Source organism: Eurypyga helias, unplaced genomic scaffold (assembly GCF_000690775.1).
Source record: "Eurypyga helias isolate BGI_N326 unplaced genomic scaffold, ASM69077v1 scaffold31415, whole genome shotgun sequence".
In the NCBI taxonomy this organism is placed as follows: Eukaryota; Metazoa; Chordata; class Aves; order Eurypygiformes; family Eurypygidae; genus Eurypyga; species Eurypyga helias.
Window position 1 is genome coordinate 2,160 of NW_010251286.1, and position 19,371 is coordinate 21,530.

The window sequence follows — 19,371 nt, forward strand, 5'->3', positions numbered from 1 at the left end:
TATGGAGAAGCTTAAAAAAACAACCCCAAAAACCAACAGAAATTACCTGTTATCTCTAGTGCCTAGTTAAGTACTTCTGCAGCAGATAGTTGGGATTTTCCGATGGGCAATGAGGAAATACCTAAAGGAGGAATTGTCACCAACTCTACATCTCGCTGATACTGCAGCTTTTGTATTCATTTTATATCATGTCACATCAGTCACCTCTAAACACTGTATTTTGTTTCATAGAAGAGGAAAATTCAGACTCAAGAGCCAAAAGCGTGCTTGATACGCACTTGAACTATAACTGCCTACAGTCAGGTTGCATTTGTAAAAGGTGTTTGTCTGATACCTTCTTAGTCCAAGGGCTGCACTGTGAGACAGAGCACACAGACTCAGACAGTACCTACTTAATGCTCCATTTTAAAGTAAACCATCAAGTAAACCTCACTGTCACTGCTACGTGGCATATTTCTTCTAAAGAGAAATCTACCTGTGAGATCCTTGTGAACAACTGGATGGCAGCAACTGACTCCCAGTCTTGGGTGCTTGTCACGGTTCTGAAGCGCCACGCCACCGTCACAACAGATGCGAGATGGAGCGCAGGGAGGAGTTCAGCACAGAGCAGTCTGTCACTGGGCTGTCATCATCCAACAAGTCTCGGGCTAAGTGGTAGGAAGCAATGGTTGTCAAGGAGCGGGTAGGCTCAACTCCCACTTCTTCCTTACAGTCGTTTCCTTACATTTACTGTCGGCCAGTTTGCTATCAGTTATATACAGTCACTATAAAGTAGTGTATGAAGTATTTTAATGCCACACTGAAGCAATTTTTTTTTGCTATTACAGTGACTTCATGCTGTGATTTTACTTCTTTATTAGTTCTGAGGACTCATTTCATCATGACCTCTTTTGAAGAAGCTGAAACTGAAGAAACTGCAACTTGCCTCCACATGACCTTTTACCATCCTTGCCAAAGAGACAAGATGATGTTTCGATGCTTGAATTTCTGTAAGCGGGAACAGGTCAGGGCAGATGAAATGGCCAAGTTTGGCCGTGATTCTAATGTCTGCCATTACAACTTAATGGATACTCGTGTTTCTCGGATTCAGTTTTCATTGCAGTTTTACAGAAAACTGAACAGCTCGGAATTTTGTTTTGAGATAAAGAACATGAGCAAGAAAACAAAACTGATTGTGAACCAAACAGAATTGGGTTACTTAAACAAAGTGGACCTGCCATGGAAATGCATAATTTGTTTTGGGGACTACCAGATTTTAGCAGAGATTCAAGAAGGAGAGTCTGTGGATTATTTTGAGACTCACTTGCACTTGGCTGAAGTTCCAATTTTACAAGAAAGATGCCTGCCCTCACTGCAACCTATACCGGAGAATGGCATTTCTTCTTCCTTGTTTCCTTCCCAAGGCAAAAGCCCCATAGAGATTGATGAAAATGAGTCATGCTAGTGGGGAGAAGGAGGCTGCATCACATTTTGGTTTTCACATTTCACGTGAAACCCACACAACTTCCGAAGCTGAAGGCTGTCTTCTCAGTCTACTGGTTTTGATGGTTCTCACCGCTGCACATCAGACTTCTTACTTGCTGTTTTCAGCACAGCATACCAGAACTTACTTTGTTCAACACCAATAGATTCCTGCCCATTTTCACCAGGGCATACGAGCTCTCTGATCACCACTGTTTGCCACAAGCGTGTGGGAGACAAAGGGCCACTTCAAACTGTTGTAGCAGATTGAAGGACTGTGACCATGTGCCTTGAAGGTATATTTAACAGACATTAATACAGAGCATGCAGAACAGTGTTTTAGCCCCAGCACTGGTTAGCTAAGTAGGGACGTAATGTCTCGATGCATCTGTTATACTTTGTGCTTTGCTTTTAACATGAAATTCCAAACAGTATTTTCAAGCCTAGGTTTTAACTTCCCAGATTTCGCAGGTTAGAAACACTTTGTCAGCATATTCCTTTAAAAGCTAATGTGTTTATTAACTTGGCAGCAGGATTTAATTTTTTAAATTAATTAAATTCTGGGGTTTTTTTGCAAGTTAGCTACTTTTGCTTGCAAATGCAAATAAAAATGCAGTGTTGGTGACCATGGTATGTAAAAATCCAGATAAATTTTGTAATAAAAGTATTTTGTTGCCTAGTAAGAAGTTGCTGCCTTCTACAACTACAATCTAAAAGCACATAATGGTGAATTAAATTATTTCCAGAACAGACCAGATAAAATTTTACTGGCATTGTTCTGAGCTTTTTAATAGTGGCATGGCTCCAAGGTAAGTCTTGACAAAATACTTCCAGCAAGTTTGCTACCTCTGCCCCCCACCCCAAGCTCTCTTACAGTTTTGTTTTCATTTAAGTATTTCTCAGGCAGTTTCAGTTAAGTTTGTCTTTGATAGGGGCTCAGCTTTTCATGGGCTCTTGTGTTTTTGTCAAGTATTTTAGTTTGCTTGAAAGACACACTGGAAAGAATCAGAACAGAGCATCCATAAGAGTTACTCATCTTACCATCCCTAAACATTAGGATGCGTTTCAGCATTACTCATTACAAGAAAACCACAATTATAACTGAGGGGAGGACAGCAGAATTACACAACATAACATGAGATTAAGACTAACAACCACAAGTGAGAGAAAGTGATGGGAGAGGCAATGAAACTCAAACACAGGCTTGCGTAGGATTTCATTTGTCTACTCATCCTCGCTGAAAATACCTTGTTCCCATGTTTTCTACTCTTTGAACTAGGCTCTGGCACTTACTGAACTGTTGCAGTCTTTGGCCTAGATGTGCAATTCAGCTGCCAACTTGGCACAAATGACTCTCTCACACATCCTGCCCCTCATCTTAACAAAACAAACCGCAACCAGTGTCACCCTGTCACCAGACACTGTGCTACCGGCTGCAGATTTCCAGTAGTTGTTGGCTGCTCTGCTTTCATGCGCTTTTGATCAGCGTCTTCCTACATTTTCATTAGACAGAGTGACCAATGCCTTCAAATGCAAGCTGTCTAGGAAAAGAAAGCAGGATGCAAATGTAATATGAAACAAGCTCTGCATATAACAGCTTTTACATGAAATCAGCCTCATAAACCGCATGGGATTTCTTACATTCACTGATTTGGCTCATGCGTGAGGGAGGAGGGAGTATTAGTTCTGCATTCCCAGAAAACAGCTCTCTTCCTATTACTGCTCTTAAATTACTACGGATGACATGCAAGTTCTTGTTCTGCACTTCTTCGGGCTTAAAATACCACTAAGCAGTATTGTTACCCAATTTCTATTCACTGGCCCTGTCACGTAGGACGTTAAGCTACGGCACTGATCACATGAATTGCTTACACTTTCTGGGTTATTATCTAAAGGCAAAGCGACAATGCCAATCTCAAGCTTTCAAATGTGGTATATAAAAAGAAGCATCTACAAACAGTAATTACCTGGGAAAAATCTCCTGTCCGGCCTACAGAGTTCAGAGTGCTGTGTCTCAGTGGATTTTGTATTCACTCTGTATAGAAGGGCTTTATGGTTATCCACAGATCTAGAGCAGAGCATTCCTTACGCACATCTCCAGGAACTAGGAGAAGACCTTGGGAATGGGGAAAAAAAACCCAAACAAAAAAATTAAACAGTAATTTAATGTTTTCTGAACCCTAATAATTTCTACGACTCTCTTTACCTGGGGTAAGAATCAACCCCACAATGCACAATAAGAAATGAATCCTCTCCTCGGAGGATCCTGTCACTCTGTTGATTTGACCAGCAGAAGTTTGTTTCACCCAGGAAGAGATGTTTCAGTACAGGTCTACCAAGCACATACTTCATTCACCGGAAACAGATTCCACTTCCACCTTTCCCCATCCCGAGGCCACCATTAATCATCTACTGCTATCGTAATTGTGAGAAATACTACGCATACAAAGGCAGCTCATGGGGTTTTTTTGTCATTTTTGCTTGGCTCAGCTGTGCAAGTTGTCACACAGTCGTGGAATACTACAAGACAATGCTGAAACACCCGTTTTATGCTTAGCCAAGTAATTCTGAACACGATGCCTAAAGAGTCACCTCAAATGATTTTTGTATTTCATAATGGCTCAACTTTAGCCTAGAAACATACATATAACCAGTAGGTGAACGACTTATTGAACACCTTCCTGGAATTAACAACCATTTCATATCAAAAAGAGTGTATTTCCTATACACAGGCACAGTCAGCTAAGCCTGCTGGAACAGTGCACTAGCTCAGCCAGCCATGAAAATAGGGAAGCTGCTTGCATTACACAAGGAAGGTTATCTTACCTTTGAAGTTTGAGCATACAGCTGCTCATTTCCAACAGGAGGGCTCCATGCTCCAAGATCCTCAAGTCCTCCTTTACCACAGCTTGTTAGAACTTCCCTTCCAAAGCTGCAGGTCTCAAGAAGGGATGCTATGGAATTCAGTAGTTAAAGACACAGCTAATTATTTATTAAACCCTTCCTTAGTTAGCTGATGCTTAGGTAACTTTGGGTAGCATTTTAACAATTCATCTTCACACACTGCTTTCACTACGTATGACATGGCAGCCACAAAACCAACAACAGATAAAACACTGCCAAATGTAAGACTTTTAATGACTTTTAAATTTGTACAGATATGCATTTTACAGTACTGTTTGTTTCACATGAGCTGTTTATATAATCTTTCAATTTCTTAAATTCCACCAAAATTGAACATAATTTTAAGTCACTCAGTGTGGTTCACTAAACTCCAAAGAGCAGAATGCTGTTAACCATGGCTACGGAACACGCCCATCACAGTAAAAGCCTTCAGCTGGAGCCAGCTTCCTTTTTCCTAAGCGCTTGTTCATTCCACAAGCAGGACTATCAGCTAGTCTACCTCCTCTAAGCACGGTCAGGACAAGTTAACCTCATGTTCACTAATCAGGAAAAGCAGTGACCACTGTAGAGTATAAGTTACAGTTTCAGCAGGTAAAAAACATGTTATTTACATGTTGAGAAAGTTGCTTTTGTTTCCATAGGAATATATTCTACAAGTAAATGCTCAGGAGAAGTTACACAGTAGTAGCTATGCCAAACCAAAAATATACATTTGATGTGTACAAGTTTTTAAAGCTTATTACAGGCATTGCAAATGTAGGTAATTACATTAAAATATTTTCAATGACATAGCTACAGTTGAAAGTAAGCAATGGAATGGTATTAACAAGATTGACCTGTCCAACAGTGTTGGTATCTGTACATATTTAATCCAAGTGTGCAGTATTTTTCAAGTTATCCTGAAGAGGACCACACTGTAGTGACCCAAATATTATATATAGGCTCAGATGACCTAAAACAGGGGCACAACCTTCACCATCGAATTCAGTTCTTCTGATGATGCAGATTTACTACTAAACAGAGTGTGTTGCTTGTTCTCCACAATGGCAAAGTTACACCCCGTCCCCTTTTATTCAGGGAAAAATGAGACAGCTACACAAAACAACAGTAAAGTAGAATGGCTTTACTGAAACCTTGGGGAAAGTTTTGAGATCTACAAGTGTTTTGCATGTTCTCTTCAGGGAGCTTTTTCCTTTTTAAAAAAAGTGTAAGGTACATTAAACATCAGGGGAGACCACACAATACATACACCAGTAACTAAACACCTCCTTGAATTTCAGTCTGTATTAGCAGTATTAACCATCCAGTTTAGAGGCACAGGAGAGATAGAGCACTTAAACACACTGGCTTGTAACTTACACTTATTTTTTTTCCTTTTAAAAATGTAGGAATTCAGTCTTTAGGTTCTTGTTCTTCCCACCTCAGCAGCTGAGCAATCGTCTCTCCCCCAGGCTGCTCGGAGAATGTTGCTTTTCAGTAATTGTCCTTTCGTCCTCCCAGTTCTCCACTAGATACTGGTTAAAATTTCCAGTTTGACACATAAAGAGTTCTTCTAGATGTTTTTCTCTCTAGCATACACTTACTAAGTCTGGCATATCATACAAGACAGTATCATACCTAACCTGATGATTTATACTCTGTTCATTGAGGTTAACTGTACTTAGCATGAAGTCATTAAAAATAAAGGGAAAAAAAAAGACTACAAGCTAGACAGGGAAAAACTGCAGTTCACCACGTGTGAAATTTGTTTTGCAGCTAGCTAAGTACACCCTCTAAAAAGCTAAAGAACAAGTCAAAAAGCTCATTTTGGAAATATTTTTTTTAATTATTCTTCTATATTCAAGTATTAGATAAATTATGTAAGACTGTTTCTGAGATGTTAGGCCAATAATGCATTTTAAAAACAAATCGGTAGAAACGTTATCCAGAAAAAAAGGCTAGTTAAAATATAGATATGTCAAGCTATGAAGCTTAAATTAGTGCAGATAATTTTATATTAAATCCAGATATCCAGAAATATACACAAGAGTATCATCCCAGTTTCCATAAAAGTCGAGAAGGTAGATGATAAAATTGCACTTAATTCTGAATTAGTTCAGATAGCAAGTCATTCCCATTCCTTGCTGCTCAATTTATAAGAAAAAGAAGGGAACCATGTTATAAAACAGCAAAGTGGTTTTGTACATTCTTTCACTTTTCAACATTTGGTCATAAACAAGGGCCAGAGTTTCACTACCTGTCCTGATGGCCAGGTTCAGATATCCTTACTTCTGATGCAGACACATCTAATACAGGATTTACAAATCCAGCATATTCTGAATTGCCATTATCATCCATTTCAGCGCTCACAAAGTCATTCTCCCACTCCAATCCGTTCGAATCGTCAGAGGCTGAAGCTGGATTACTTCCAGTCTTCCTGCTATTAAATTTCAGTGCCGCCCGGAGTATATCTTCTTCCGTTTTGGAGCGTTCTCTCATTGGAATCATTCTGTTCATGCCTGCGATGTAAGACATGTTTATGAGAAAAGACAATTTTGAGAAAAGTACCTTTATGTTCGTGTTAGAACGTCGGAAGAAACAATCTTTTAGAGATCCAGGCTCTAGTAATTTCACTCCTGAGCACCGCTGTACTTTTTCTGGTGGTGGTGGTCACATTAAATCCATTAGTTGCCAGTCAGTTTTGGCCCAAATGAACACAGCAGCCAGTGATGATGTTTTACAGAGTTCCAAGGAAGGCAGACAACACAGCGAAACAACTCACTAGCAGTGTTTCTCTCTCCTGTATATGCAACCTGCTGCCCTACCTTACGGGCATGTAAATATGAGAAGATTTTTGGTACTGTGGCATTTCCAAAACAGCTAGATGTCTGGGGAATCCCATAATACTGCAACTTACTGACAAACAGATGAAATATCATCACGTGAAACATTTTAAACAGCAGCTAAAATTTAGACAGACATTAGGTGCATTTGTCTAGGAAGGGTCTTTGGTTTGTCTGAAAAGGTGTATTTAATTTTACGCAAAACAAGGCAAAAACATTGTTCAGAAACCTGCACAAAGACAGAGATGCTATTTATTTTGTCAGTAATTATGGGCTTTCTCACTGTGTATCAAAACCCTCCCACACCACTGGAAAGGAAAGAGAGGAGGATTCACAATGCTCTATCTCACTGGATCGCTCATACATTCCTAAATAAACCCCTCTTTTAAATTTTGAGTAACTAGCTAACTAATTAATTATCATTAGAAAGTTACATATTGCAAGTGAAACACACACCTCTTGGGGGGCGGGGGGAGCCACAGGAAAAAAATACTCAAAAGGTAACTTTTTCCCTTCGTCGGACTCAAAACGATAAACTTTTATGTTAACGTTTCACAGGTCTTTCAAAACAAAACTATGTTCAGGTTGATTACTCCTTTGGTACCAATGGCTCACTGAAGCCACTGTCCATCTCGAGATACACTGCCAAAAATACCAATACACCAACAGCACTACAAGTCTGTTGTCTGTTACCTGTACAGGACAGCAAAGAATGAAAACAGCAGCACTGTATCAGAAATCTGCCTTTAACCCAGGGCAGTTACCATTTTGTCCTCACACCCTCTGTCCTTCTGTGTAATGCTCTTCATAAACTGTAACATTGCAGGGCACAAACTACATGTCTGCTGTGCTCAGACCTCTCCAATCCACAACCTCATTTCTGCAGTAACATTACCTAGTGATTAAACACTACAATTTGTAATACATAATCACGCCTAGGCATTTCCTGTTAACTTGCTAATTTGGCAACTTTTCAGCTAAGCAATATCATCTTTTGTTACTATTCTTAGTTGTTGTTTTAAAGGTTAATTCCCTTTCAAAACACTGGTCCTTCTCTGCGTTCAGCCCCTGTTCAACTTTGTTTACCAATAGTCAAAAATGTGTGACTAGACTATAAATTAATACCCCAGATCACTAAACCTCAACACACGTTCGTTGTGCAGTCTCCAAGGCAGGTTTTGACAGCACACACAGTAACTAAACCTCTTGTCCCGAGCAACCCCTTCAGAGAGATGGTTTTAGTACACTTAACTTGGGCCAGATCTACAAAGAGCACGTTAAAAACTACTCCAAGTCCTTGCAATGCTGGCTCGTGCTTCTCTCAAAGGACCACATTCCTGCCTTTGCAGCTGTGAAAAGAAGTTATGTTCTCAAGCACAATCTTCCACAGGTTATCTTCCCATCTCTTCTGCTCAAGATTCGAGGTTACTAGGGAGAAGAGATGCACTGGCATCACAATGACCAGCTCTTAAAAATTACTCCCCTTTGTAGAGCAAAGGCTAGTAAGAATCAGAAACAGAACTCTGCAGTAATTGTTCTGGTTTTATGCAGTTTTTAGCTCTTCTCAGCACTTCTTATATTTAGTTAACACAAAACCAGATGAATCCGCAGGGCTATGTCGGTGTGACAGCAGTAAGAGCACAATGCATAGGAAACATCACAGATTGGGAAATTTAATTCTGTATATAGAATTAACGATGACAAGGATCATACAAGCCTGTATGTAGCAAAACCCTCAACCAGTCAAAAGAGCAAGGCAGTTTTCCATGCAGGTATGCCTGGTAAGGACAGCCTTGCTCTCAGCTGGTTTTCAGTAGTCACTTAGGAACACATTACATTAAGCTGAGACATAAGAGTGGGGAGACAACTCCATCTGTAAAAAGCAGAGAATGCCATTTTCCCATACCTTAAGCAGGGTGTAGCATAGTGTTCCCGGAGCACTGTTTCTGTACTGGTGCTAATTACTCCACGTAGAACACAGTGTACTTCAACATACCTGATCCTGCCCTACCTTCAGTTCCTCTGGAATGCTAATAGCTCTTGCAGAGACAGCTAAAAAAAGATGCTAGGTACTTCTGGGTATATCTCTAAAAGGTACGTCTTTCAAAACAGGCTTCTGAACTAGACCTTACAGTACTTTTGGCAGTGCTAAACATTTAGACTATTAAAGCAAAAAAGAAAATTCTGCCATGCATTAGCTAAATGAAATCTTGGATTATTTTTGGTGAGCTTTTCAAGAGTCAGTGTCTCAAAATTTTGGATTAACTTTGAAACAAAGACAAGAGTTTTTGCAGATTTACTGAAGAGAACAGAACAGAAAAGATAGGTAACAAACAGCAGCAGCAATTTGGACTGTTGGGATCCTCACCTGGAATGCAGACCTCAGTTTCCAGCTGAATTTACAATAAAAGTCATTAGGGTTTAAAGAAACAATGATTCCCAAAATACTTGGGTCAGAGACTCCTGAGCAACTTCGACATTTTAAAAGAACAACCTGTTCCTTCTGCTACTGACTCACAAGAGGGCAGCATTTCTTTACTGTTAGTTTTGTTGTGAGTTTACAAGTCAGTTCCACAAAAGCCAGGAAAAGACATTTACTGAAGGATCCACAGAATTATTTAATTAGATAACAGTATTTATCAAAATAAGCAACTTTCTAGGTAAAAATTATTTACAGTTTAATCATTACACACCTGATGGATATTCTATCAGAATTAAGTTTTAAATCACCTTCCCTTTTGAAAATGGCAGATTTACAACCAACATCATTAAAACTGTCAGCATTTTTAACTCGTGAGTTCAGAAAGAAACTGAACGGTTGAATAAATACCTTCTTCATCTTCCCACTCTAAATCTAATGAAGTGCTGTCCTCATTTCCACTCGTCGATTTTGTTTTGGTCATTAAGTCACAACTGCTCTCCGTGTTGGGCGTCAGCACTGTAGCATCAGATGAAAGTCCTACATTAAAAAAAAAAGTATTTTTATTTCGTAAGCATACTTGAATTTGAGGTTCACTATGCAAAACTGAACTTTCATATATGTTTTTTTGTGCTTTGTGGCCTTCAAACCTCAGGAGCACTTGAAAAAGCACTTCAGCCATCACTTCAAAGCGTACACAGTAGCTTTTTAAGTCAACACCATTGAGATATTACAAGAGCAATACTGCTGTATTAGAACTATGGAGGGATTTAGTAAGGTGTAAGCTGGACTTGTGTGAAGACTCGCAAAAAGGAAAAAAGATCAAAACAAAATTAAAAACCAAGCCTCATCCCCCCCCCCAAAAAAGCGAACAACAGGCAGCGTTTCCCAAAAATTATTATCAGTCCTCCAACTTGTTAGCAACTCTCACGTACCGTCATCAGAACTTACAGATAGGCTTCCAAACTTTTTTCCTCTAAATTGTTAGTGGAATTTTTAGGCAGCCAAATCCTCTCTTGCGCTTCATTAGCAACAAAATAACCATTAGTATGATTCTAGTTTTTTTACCAAGCAGTGGTTAAAAAAGCTATACACGCACAATTGCATTTTTAATACGGTTAGGTTTTTACAAGAGGAGTTCACCACATTGATGTTGCCTCCACAAAGGTGGTTAGAAAGCCTCAGTAAGATAAAATCCATGCGCGGGACTTGTTTGCTTACAGAACTTGCTTTTGAGAACCGCAATGGCTGTAGCACAAGTTGCACATGCTGTGTTTTCCAACCACTTGGAGCATCGGGGATTACAGAAGACAAGAAGTTTCTATCAGATTTTAAATACAGATATATGTACACAAATTTTATATATATATGTGTGTGTGTGTGTGTGTATGTATTAAAAAAATGTTTATCTAAAAAAAGAAATAGCACTCACTGCTTCTCAGAGTCACTCACCATTTAAAAGACATGCATAAGAAAAGGAAGACTTACTACTACTTCGAAAAGCTTCATACTGGAATTTTGTATTTCTTAAGAAAGAATCAAGATCTTCCTCTGCCACAGAGCTGCAAGAACAATGCATGTATTCCTTTTAGCTTTATAAACCTCTAAGACTGCTATAGAGATATTTTAACCCCTATGTCCCCCAGATCTATGCTACAAAGCACATGCACCTTTAACTAAAATCTTCAAAACAATGATCTACGAAACGCCCTTCCCTTCCTACTCATCACATCCTCTCCCAGCCTGAGCTTCTCAATTTTTAGTAGTATTTTCAGTTAAAAATCAATTAGCATCCATCACAAAACATCTCTTCCCCTCTCATCCTTTATCACTTTAGATAATGCCTCCTTAACTTTCAATTCCTTTAACTAATTAATTCAAATCCTGCTAGTGCAGTCCCTCATTTCTAAAATCTGGCAATTTCCTGCTCATGCCATAAATCCTGTTTTCACAGCTCCTTTTCTAACAGTAATTCCTTAACTGAAAACCCCTCCTATCCCCCTTCTCATCCATACCAAAATAGGTGTTTGATTTTAGAGTTTTTTCTAAACTTGAATACCATTCCACAGTAAATTTCTTTGGGTTTTTTGGGGGGGTTGCTCCCCTCACACACACAACCCCCACCCCTCACCCCCCACTAACACAGAAGGTGGTAGTGAAGAGAATTAAATGAGTATTAGTGGAGAGGTGAGGGGGAGATGAGGAACAGGAGTAAAACCAGTCACAGTTATCGATTATCATCAGTAAAATTTTATGGCTTACCTCTGATACTCTCCATTATTAACAGCATGTGCTCTGTGTGTTATCCTTTGCTGTCTACGCTGCTATCGAGAGAAGTAAACTGTTGAAAAAGCTGAATGCAATCTCATTTATATACTCAACACACTGAGCATTCCCTTAACTGCGACATTAGAAGGAGCCCTGTGCTGGTCCTTGGACCACAGCCCAGGTAAAGAGTCACTTTCATTCAAATAAAGATCAGATTTTATGATACTGAAGGGACCGTTGCATGCAAGAAGTATTGATTTGATCTCAGAAATCTCTCCATTTAACAGAAAGTAGCTTTATGAATAGAGCTCTCAGCGTTATAATCTATTTCATGCCCCAAGAAAAAAAAGCATCAATTGGTCTGGGAATATGGGAACACCACCTCATTCACCATTGCCTCTGTCCTCTGTTGTCTTCTCTGCTTAAGCCACGGGTATTTTCAACACACAACTGACACCAGGGTTATGTCTGGTTTGTTTTTCTCTGTGCACAACAGTCAGCCTACCGTGTAAAAATAAGTATTTCCTGCAGGTCCTTTTATCCCTGTACAAAGCAATACTGCCATCTCCTCTGGTTGTCTGTACCAGCACTGAGTGCTTCTTTTATACTAATAAAAGCTTTGTTGCCTTGCTGGGCCAAAAGCATTAATACCTCCGCACTCTTAAGGCAGAAAGCTTTCATGGTGTCACTAGGCAACACCAGAATGAAAAATTCAAGACACAATCCATAACTACAAAATAAATGCATTTACAAGAGGAACAGATGCCAGGGAAGTAGGGTTCTGCTTAAGTTGTAGGGCTTAAACTACTTAAGTTGTCTCAAGTTTCTTTTCCCTGCCTTGAAAAAAGTGAGAGCATAAAAACTGGTCACATCAACAATGTGATTAAACGTAAATCAGTTATGAAACAGTGATTGTTCACTGATTATGACAAAGACTAAGATAAAAATGAACGAGCTACTTTTATAGATGAGTCTGAGGTATCTAGCTACTGTATGTTCTAAAACATCTATTCTCAGCCTTAATGGATCTATCCCCACAAAAGAAAAGCAGGGGAATATAAACCAGAATTTGTAATTCCTCTAAGAACTGCTCTTGGCTGGGTAGTCTTGCGAGACAACTACATTGGATCAGCTAGTATTTTCAATCCCAAGATGATGATGGCTTCATTTCTTGGCAGAGTCTCCAGCTGGGGTATTCAAATAAGTATCAGAATAAGCAAACTGAAACCAACTAGGAAACAGAAAACAGAAACATCACATGATGGTGGTTCTAGGTGAGGAGTATGCAGGGAGGAAGAGAGGAATTTGGCATCGATGTAGTTCGCAAGTCTGGAAAAAAATCAACTACTGATGTATGCAACAATTTTCTTTTAAGATTCGTATACCCACATAATATCCAATTTAAATTACCTACCCATTTTGCCAGGTCACGTACAAATATCTAGCACTATAAGTTCCAGGATACACATACATTAAAATTCTCTGCTGTTACAAACCCCCACATTTAGTAGGGCAACCTTAGCAAACCCATTCAGTTTAAAGGGATGCCATACTTCCAATAGGAAAGCCATTTTCTCATTTAGAAGACTTCTCCCAAACAGCAGAGAGAAGAGTTTGGTATTCAGAAATGCCTTCTATTTAATTTAGAAAGGTTAAGCGCTTGATGCATATCTATACAAAAATGCTTCCTCAGAAATCCTTATCGGTTTGAGGGGGAGGTATTTGTAAAGAAGATCAGTGGTACTAATTTCACAAGAGGAGGAAATTAAAATCTCTACAATGCATTCTATCGTAGGTCCTGACTAGAAGTTGTGTATATTGAAAATACTGAAAGACAAGAAAAATAGCATTTCTTGTGCAGATCTTCTACCAAAAAAAGTTAAGGCCATAAAACAATCTAATTTTGCTGACTCTATATATATCAAAAGTGTTAAAGCGAGAAAAAAAGAAAAAATAAGGAGGCAGCAAAAAAGGTCAGAAAGAATTAACCCCCCCATACTAAATGGCAAGAGGATAGAAAGAAATGTGAAATGAGACCTATACTTAGCAACATAAATATTAGATGAAGACTCAGTCATCGCTATTAGTCTGGAAATAGCAATTTTCAAATCACTCTTTTGAATATGGACAATACCCCAGGGTTCAAGCTCTCCCCTATACCTACTGTAGATATCAGACATTTTCTTAATTTGAACTTATGAAAATTCACTTCTAATTGAACACATATCACATGTTTAGCGGACCATTTTCTTCGGCACGGTACAACTGCAGCCATACACATTATAGACGATCAGATAAAGTGGAAATGTTCTTTAACATCCGCGTTTCTGGCAAGCTGAAATTCGCATGAGAACACATTTTAATAGCATATTAAAATGGTGAAAAATTAAATGTGCAGATAATATGTAACACTTTGAACTGCGACATTAAAACGATCAGTAATAAATGCTATCACGATACAGAACGTAGTCTGTGTTCAATAAAAGCAGGAAAACATAATGTGGCTTTTTTTTTTTTTTTTTTGCTTGACCAAGCTCCAAAAGCATAGACACCAGACATCTGAAAGTAGGCACAGATATGTTAGAAAAATAAAGACTACTGTTCAGTCATTACTGGACTTTGGCTACTACACATACAAATCACAGAATGATAGAACAACTCAAGCTGGAAGGGACCTCAGGAGCTCATCTAGTCCAACCTCCTGCTCAAAGCAGGGTCAGCAGTAAATCCCGATGACTCGGAAACATGCATCTTCATGTTAACACAATCCAGAGATAAGGAACAATAAAGTGCACAAACGTATAAAGTACATTTTACAAGTCTAAATGACACCATAACGTGTGCTAAATTTCAGGGTGGGGTTTTTTTTAGTATAAAACCATCACAAATCACTTTATATAGAAGTTATTGATCTTTAATATGATGTAAGGAGTCTGTTAAGATAACTGTAGATTAAAATCATACGTCATTCAAAATCTATACTCAGCGACATAAGTTGTTTCAAACAATTCTGATCAGTTTCAGCTGTACTTTCAAATCATGTATTACTTTGTCTACTGGAATTTACAAGCCAAAGCCATTTCCTCGTTATGTTTCCTGAGACATAAAGGATATTAGGAAAGTCTGCACACATAGAACAGAAGCTCTGATATATATTGGGGTTTTTTTTCCCCTCACCTCCAAGAGCTTTTTCTGCTTTGCTGCCCTGGCTGCTTCACGTTGTGCAGCATATAAAGCCTCCTCTTCTATTCTTAACTTCTCCTCTTGTAAGGCTAACTGTATATGAACAAAACAGTAATGGTTAACAAAAGCAGAACCTATCTATCTGCCTATGATAAAACCATAAGTTCAGTAAAACAAAAAAAGAGCTACTACAAAATAAAAATGAAATTAAATTAACTACAGCTAAAACATTTTTCTTAACTGAATCTAACAGCTTCCTCCCCACCAAACATCCCAAGAAATTTAGATAGCTAAACATTACCCTACTGAATAAACATCATTACTAGTGAATTGCTGTAAATGCATGTTGCGTTTTATTGGGAACAGTGAAAGACTTTATCTTTTCAGCTGTGTATTTCACTGGTACTTTATTAAAAATTATCCTCAAATTCCGTGTTGTGTTCCACATCACAATCTATTTATTGCTGCAACACTACACCAAAATGACAAAGTACAGGGTTTTTCCCTTAAGAAAAGCTTGGGGAAAAAATTGAGCATAAGCAACGGTGAATTGAGAACCGTTCCCATTTTGTCTTTCATTAAAAGAAAAAAGGTTCAAATCACACGGATCTCAGTAAGAGAGCCAGCCTATCCCTTCCGTTGTTCAGCTAAGAGGCTATGATAAAGACCCGATCTCTGATGCAAACTCAGTCGCACAGCAATCTCTTGTGTATCTTGTAGACTAAAAAATATCAGCTGTTGAACAAAACCCAGCTGCTTTGTTCATGTGAATGGAACCTCCTTGTGTTCGTGGTTGATCTTAACTACTCTAGAAGAAAAACTATCCATACCGTACTCCTCACCGTAACTGCTTACCTCTGACTGAAGTTTCATATCAACAACTCTCTGCTTTTCAGCAATGGAGTCATAATGTCTGTCTTTCAAGTCAGCTATTTCTTCCTCGGTCAGAGGTCTAAAAGCATAGGAGAAACAAAGATTCCATCTATTATTTACGCACGACAACCCCAAGTTGCACTTACACATATCCATATAGTCTTTCTTGGCTGGTCCTTTAATGCAAATTCAACAAGTTGGGCTTTTAGCCTGCTCCTCCCGAGAACACAGTCCCGAAGTTCCAGGTCACTCAGGACAATGCTGTCTCTCTTTACTCTTACAAAGCATTTTTTGTATCTTCATAGAGAAGATGTTATCAAAACATTGTTTCCTCACAGAACTAGTGGAATAGAATGGTTAAAAGGTGAGATTTACTCCGCAATGATATTTTCTTACTTGCTTTGGTCTCCTAATTGTAAATTGGTCCCCTTTCATCTGTTGCCTAATTTATGTCTACTTTTATGGATCTAAAAGAAGACTGTAAAAGCATAATAATTATAATGTTTGCCATACCACTTCTTTGGGACCACTGACAGGGAATAACCTTCTGGGAACTATCACTAATATAAATAATACAGAATGTCTACAATTAGGCACCCAGAGCACGCGTTTTCATGTTTCCTATAGAGCAGAGTTTCTACTGCCTGCAAACACAGTAACGTGCTCACAAAAAATGCACTCAAGTTGTAGCACAAACACCCATGTAACTTCAAAGGCAGACCCTGGGAACAAGAAAAAAAGATTCTCTTTGTAACATTTAACAAATGTTTTACGTGGTTTAACTTTCTTGATAATGTATCATGCAGAAACTATACATCTAAACTGTTTTGACCTGGTTAGGCATTAAGGTTAGTTTGAGGTGTACTCTTTCCATGTATCTGACAACTGAAGAGAGAGAAAGGGTTTTGGCCGGAACTCTGAAAAATTTCATAGTCACAGCGGGAGAGCAGATGAAAGGAGAGGTCCTGAATCTCAAAGTCTTACCTGTGACTGCTTCCTGGGCTTTCCCCCTGTTAAAAAAAAAAAAAAAACACAACAAAAAAAGTCTGAGTCTTTGAAAATCCCATTAATCAATCAATATCAAGATGGAAAATAGCAAATATGAAATCAGTTTCTGCCACACGTTGGTTTTACAATTAGAGGGGGAAGAATCACCTGGTTTAATTTGGAAATTACAAATTAACTTGTTATGCAATCAGCTGGAGGGGCGGACTAAGTAAAACAACTAAGAACTTCCAACTGAAAATAAATATTCCAGTAGTGTATTTCAGGAATCAAACTAGCAGTCTTCATGTTTTTAAATACAAGACAGTGTTGAAAAAGCCTGTTCAGCTGGTTTACACGTAACTGTAAAGACAGCACTCCCAAAACTTTCCTTCGCAAAGCAACTCACGTCCCTTCCTGGTCTCAGATAGAGAGCACTTGCCGAGTCTCATACAATAGTTAAACCAGGAGCAAATTCTCCTTCGAGTCTTCACACCATCCCCCTTTTTTTTTTTCCTCCTCTTTTTCTTCTTTTCTTTTTGCTTTCTTAATGTCCATAGTGCTCTCTTCCTGAAAGGGTTACCTCCTCTACTCAACCATCCAATTTTCTCGTCTCTTAGATCTTCATCTCTCCCAAAGTGTTAAATATTCATCCCTAGAGCAAGCAAAGCTCTAAATAAATGAAAAAAAAAAAACCTGCAACTTAAGTCTACCAACTAGCATAAAGTGGGAGGAAGACACAGATCCTGGAACCATTTTTAAGGGTCTTACTCGCAGGTTTTACATTATGATCTCGGTACCTACCTCATCACTTTCCACTAGGTTCTCAAACTGCAGAGAAAGAGAGAAGAAAAGAATCTTTACAATTCAGCGTAACAAATCACTAAATATATACAGCAAATATGATTACATATTTCATCTGTCTTGTAAAAAACACCACTCCAGTGATAACAATGGGACTGTAATACTTTTTTTTTTTTTTTTACAGCCCCTACTTTCAGAGTGATTAATATTTTTAGAGTAGGACCTATCTTCTTACCAATGTTTTTTTTCTTGAATAGTACATTTTCCTAAAAGGAGAAAAGTTGCAATTGAAAAACGTACATGTATTGCATTACAACTTATGTGAAGGCACTGATAAAAATGAAATCTCATTACCTTATAAGATTGCTAATAATTCTGTCTATCTGAAGCATTATAAAACAAGCAGTGGAAGGGATGGCAGGCCTCTGACATACACCGAAGCACACCCTCAGTTTAAAAAATACAGATGTAAGGGGTATAGTGCATGCAACCCCTACTACACATGGCAACTGTGGTGCCTATCGAAGTATTTGAAGACTTACTTCATTCACAGAAAACACAGGGTTACTTTCTACCCAGAATTCTAAAAACAAACAAGCAACAACACACCCACCCCACCCCCAGCTTTGCACACAAGAAACCAAAGGTCAATAAAGGCAGTGTAACACCTAATGATAGGAAGCCCAAAAAAAGCCCAGACCGGGCAGGAGTACACCAAGCATTCTAAGCTGCACAAATTGATCCGGCAGATGCTCAGCTATCACCTAAAACCAAAACAAACAGAAATTCTCGGTACTATGTTCAGTATAGTAATCGTATATGCAGTCAATACACCTGTGGAGGTCAGTACCGACAGCAAGACTGCTTACTGCCCTGCACAGTGACTAATTGCTCTAAGCAGAACATGAACCTCATGGAGTTCAACAAGGCCAAGTGCAAGGTCCTGCACCTGGGTCGAGGCAATCCCAAGCACAAGTACAGGCCTGGTGGAGAAAGGATCAGTATACACTAAACTGCAAAAAGTGTCAAAGGCATTGCTAGAATTCAGCTTTTTCCACTTTTATTTTTCAAACCACTGGAAATGTAAGCACTCACCTCTATAGTGAAGTGTTCTCCTGTTGAACACGTTCTAAAATACTTTGATCTGGAAAAATAAGTCTACAGTTAGACTACAGAAAAGCATTCAATTCACAGAAGGAAAATGATCCCGATGTTTAAAAAGCTATTTAAAATTATGTTAATTAAGTATGAAATAAATATAATATCTTCATGTATTAAACACATGTACTTTTTAACCTGTGCTCTGCATCACCACCAGAGCAGAAAGAGGCAAAAGCAAGTAAACATCTTATATATAAAGTGGAGAAAAGACAAACTCCCTCAAGTGAGAAGAAATCACTTATCAGGATGTTGGACATAATATTTACAGACATTTTGCATGTGCTGCAATACCCATAATACATTTTTCTCAAAAAACATTGTTCCAGTTAATTCCTGAAAAGACTGTTGCTCATCATGGCACTTAACTCTTTACTAGCCATCTTGCACAACAATCAGTGTTGAATCGTACATTTTATTTTGACAGCTTGGCAGAGATAGAAGGTTGAACCTCAGAGAAAAATGTCTGCAGAGTAAAATGTCTGCAAAGAAGTC

At 38.6% G+C, this 19,371-nt stretch overlaps 2 protein-coding genes across 2 annotated transcripts; one reads left to right on the forward strand and one right to left on the reverse strand.

The window, feature by feature from the left end:
* Window positions 1-880: 880 nt before the first annotated feature.
* TIFA (TRAF-interacting protein with forkhead-associated domain) lies at window positions 881-1,444 on the forward strand. Its single transcript, XM_010151983.1, has one exon. The coding sequence runs from the start codon at window positions 881-883 to the stop codon at window positions 1,442-1,444; it is 564 nt and encodes a 187-aa protein (XP_010150285.1).
* Window positions 1,445-6,429: 4,985 nt separating this feature from the next.
* On the reverse strand, window positions 6,430-18,862 carry AP1AR (adaptor-related protein complex 1 associated regulatory protein; the record flags this gene model as incomplete). Its single annotated transcript, XM_010151984.1, has 9 exons — window positions 6,430-6,863; window positions 10,018-10,146; window positions 11,095-11,168; window positions 11,869-11,927; window positions 15,052-15,150; window positions 15,913-16,009; window positions 16,915-16,940; window positions 17,719-17,745; window positions 18,814-18,862. Coding segments are annotated over 9 exons (826 nt in total), but the record flags the coding sequence as incomplete, so codon positions are not given.
* Window positions 18,863-19,371: the final 509 nt, after the last annotated feature.

Excerpts from the sequence above, each read along its gene's own strand:
- TIFA (XM_010151983.1), top strand. The coding sequence starts at position 881 with ATGACCTCTTTTGAAGAAGCTGAAACTGAAGAAACTGCAACTTGCCTC.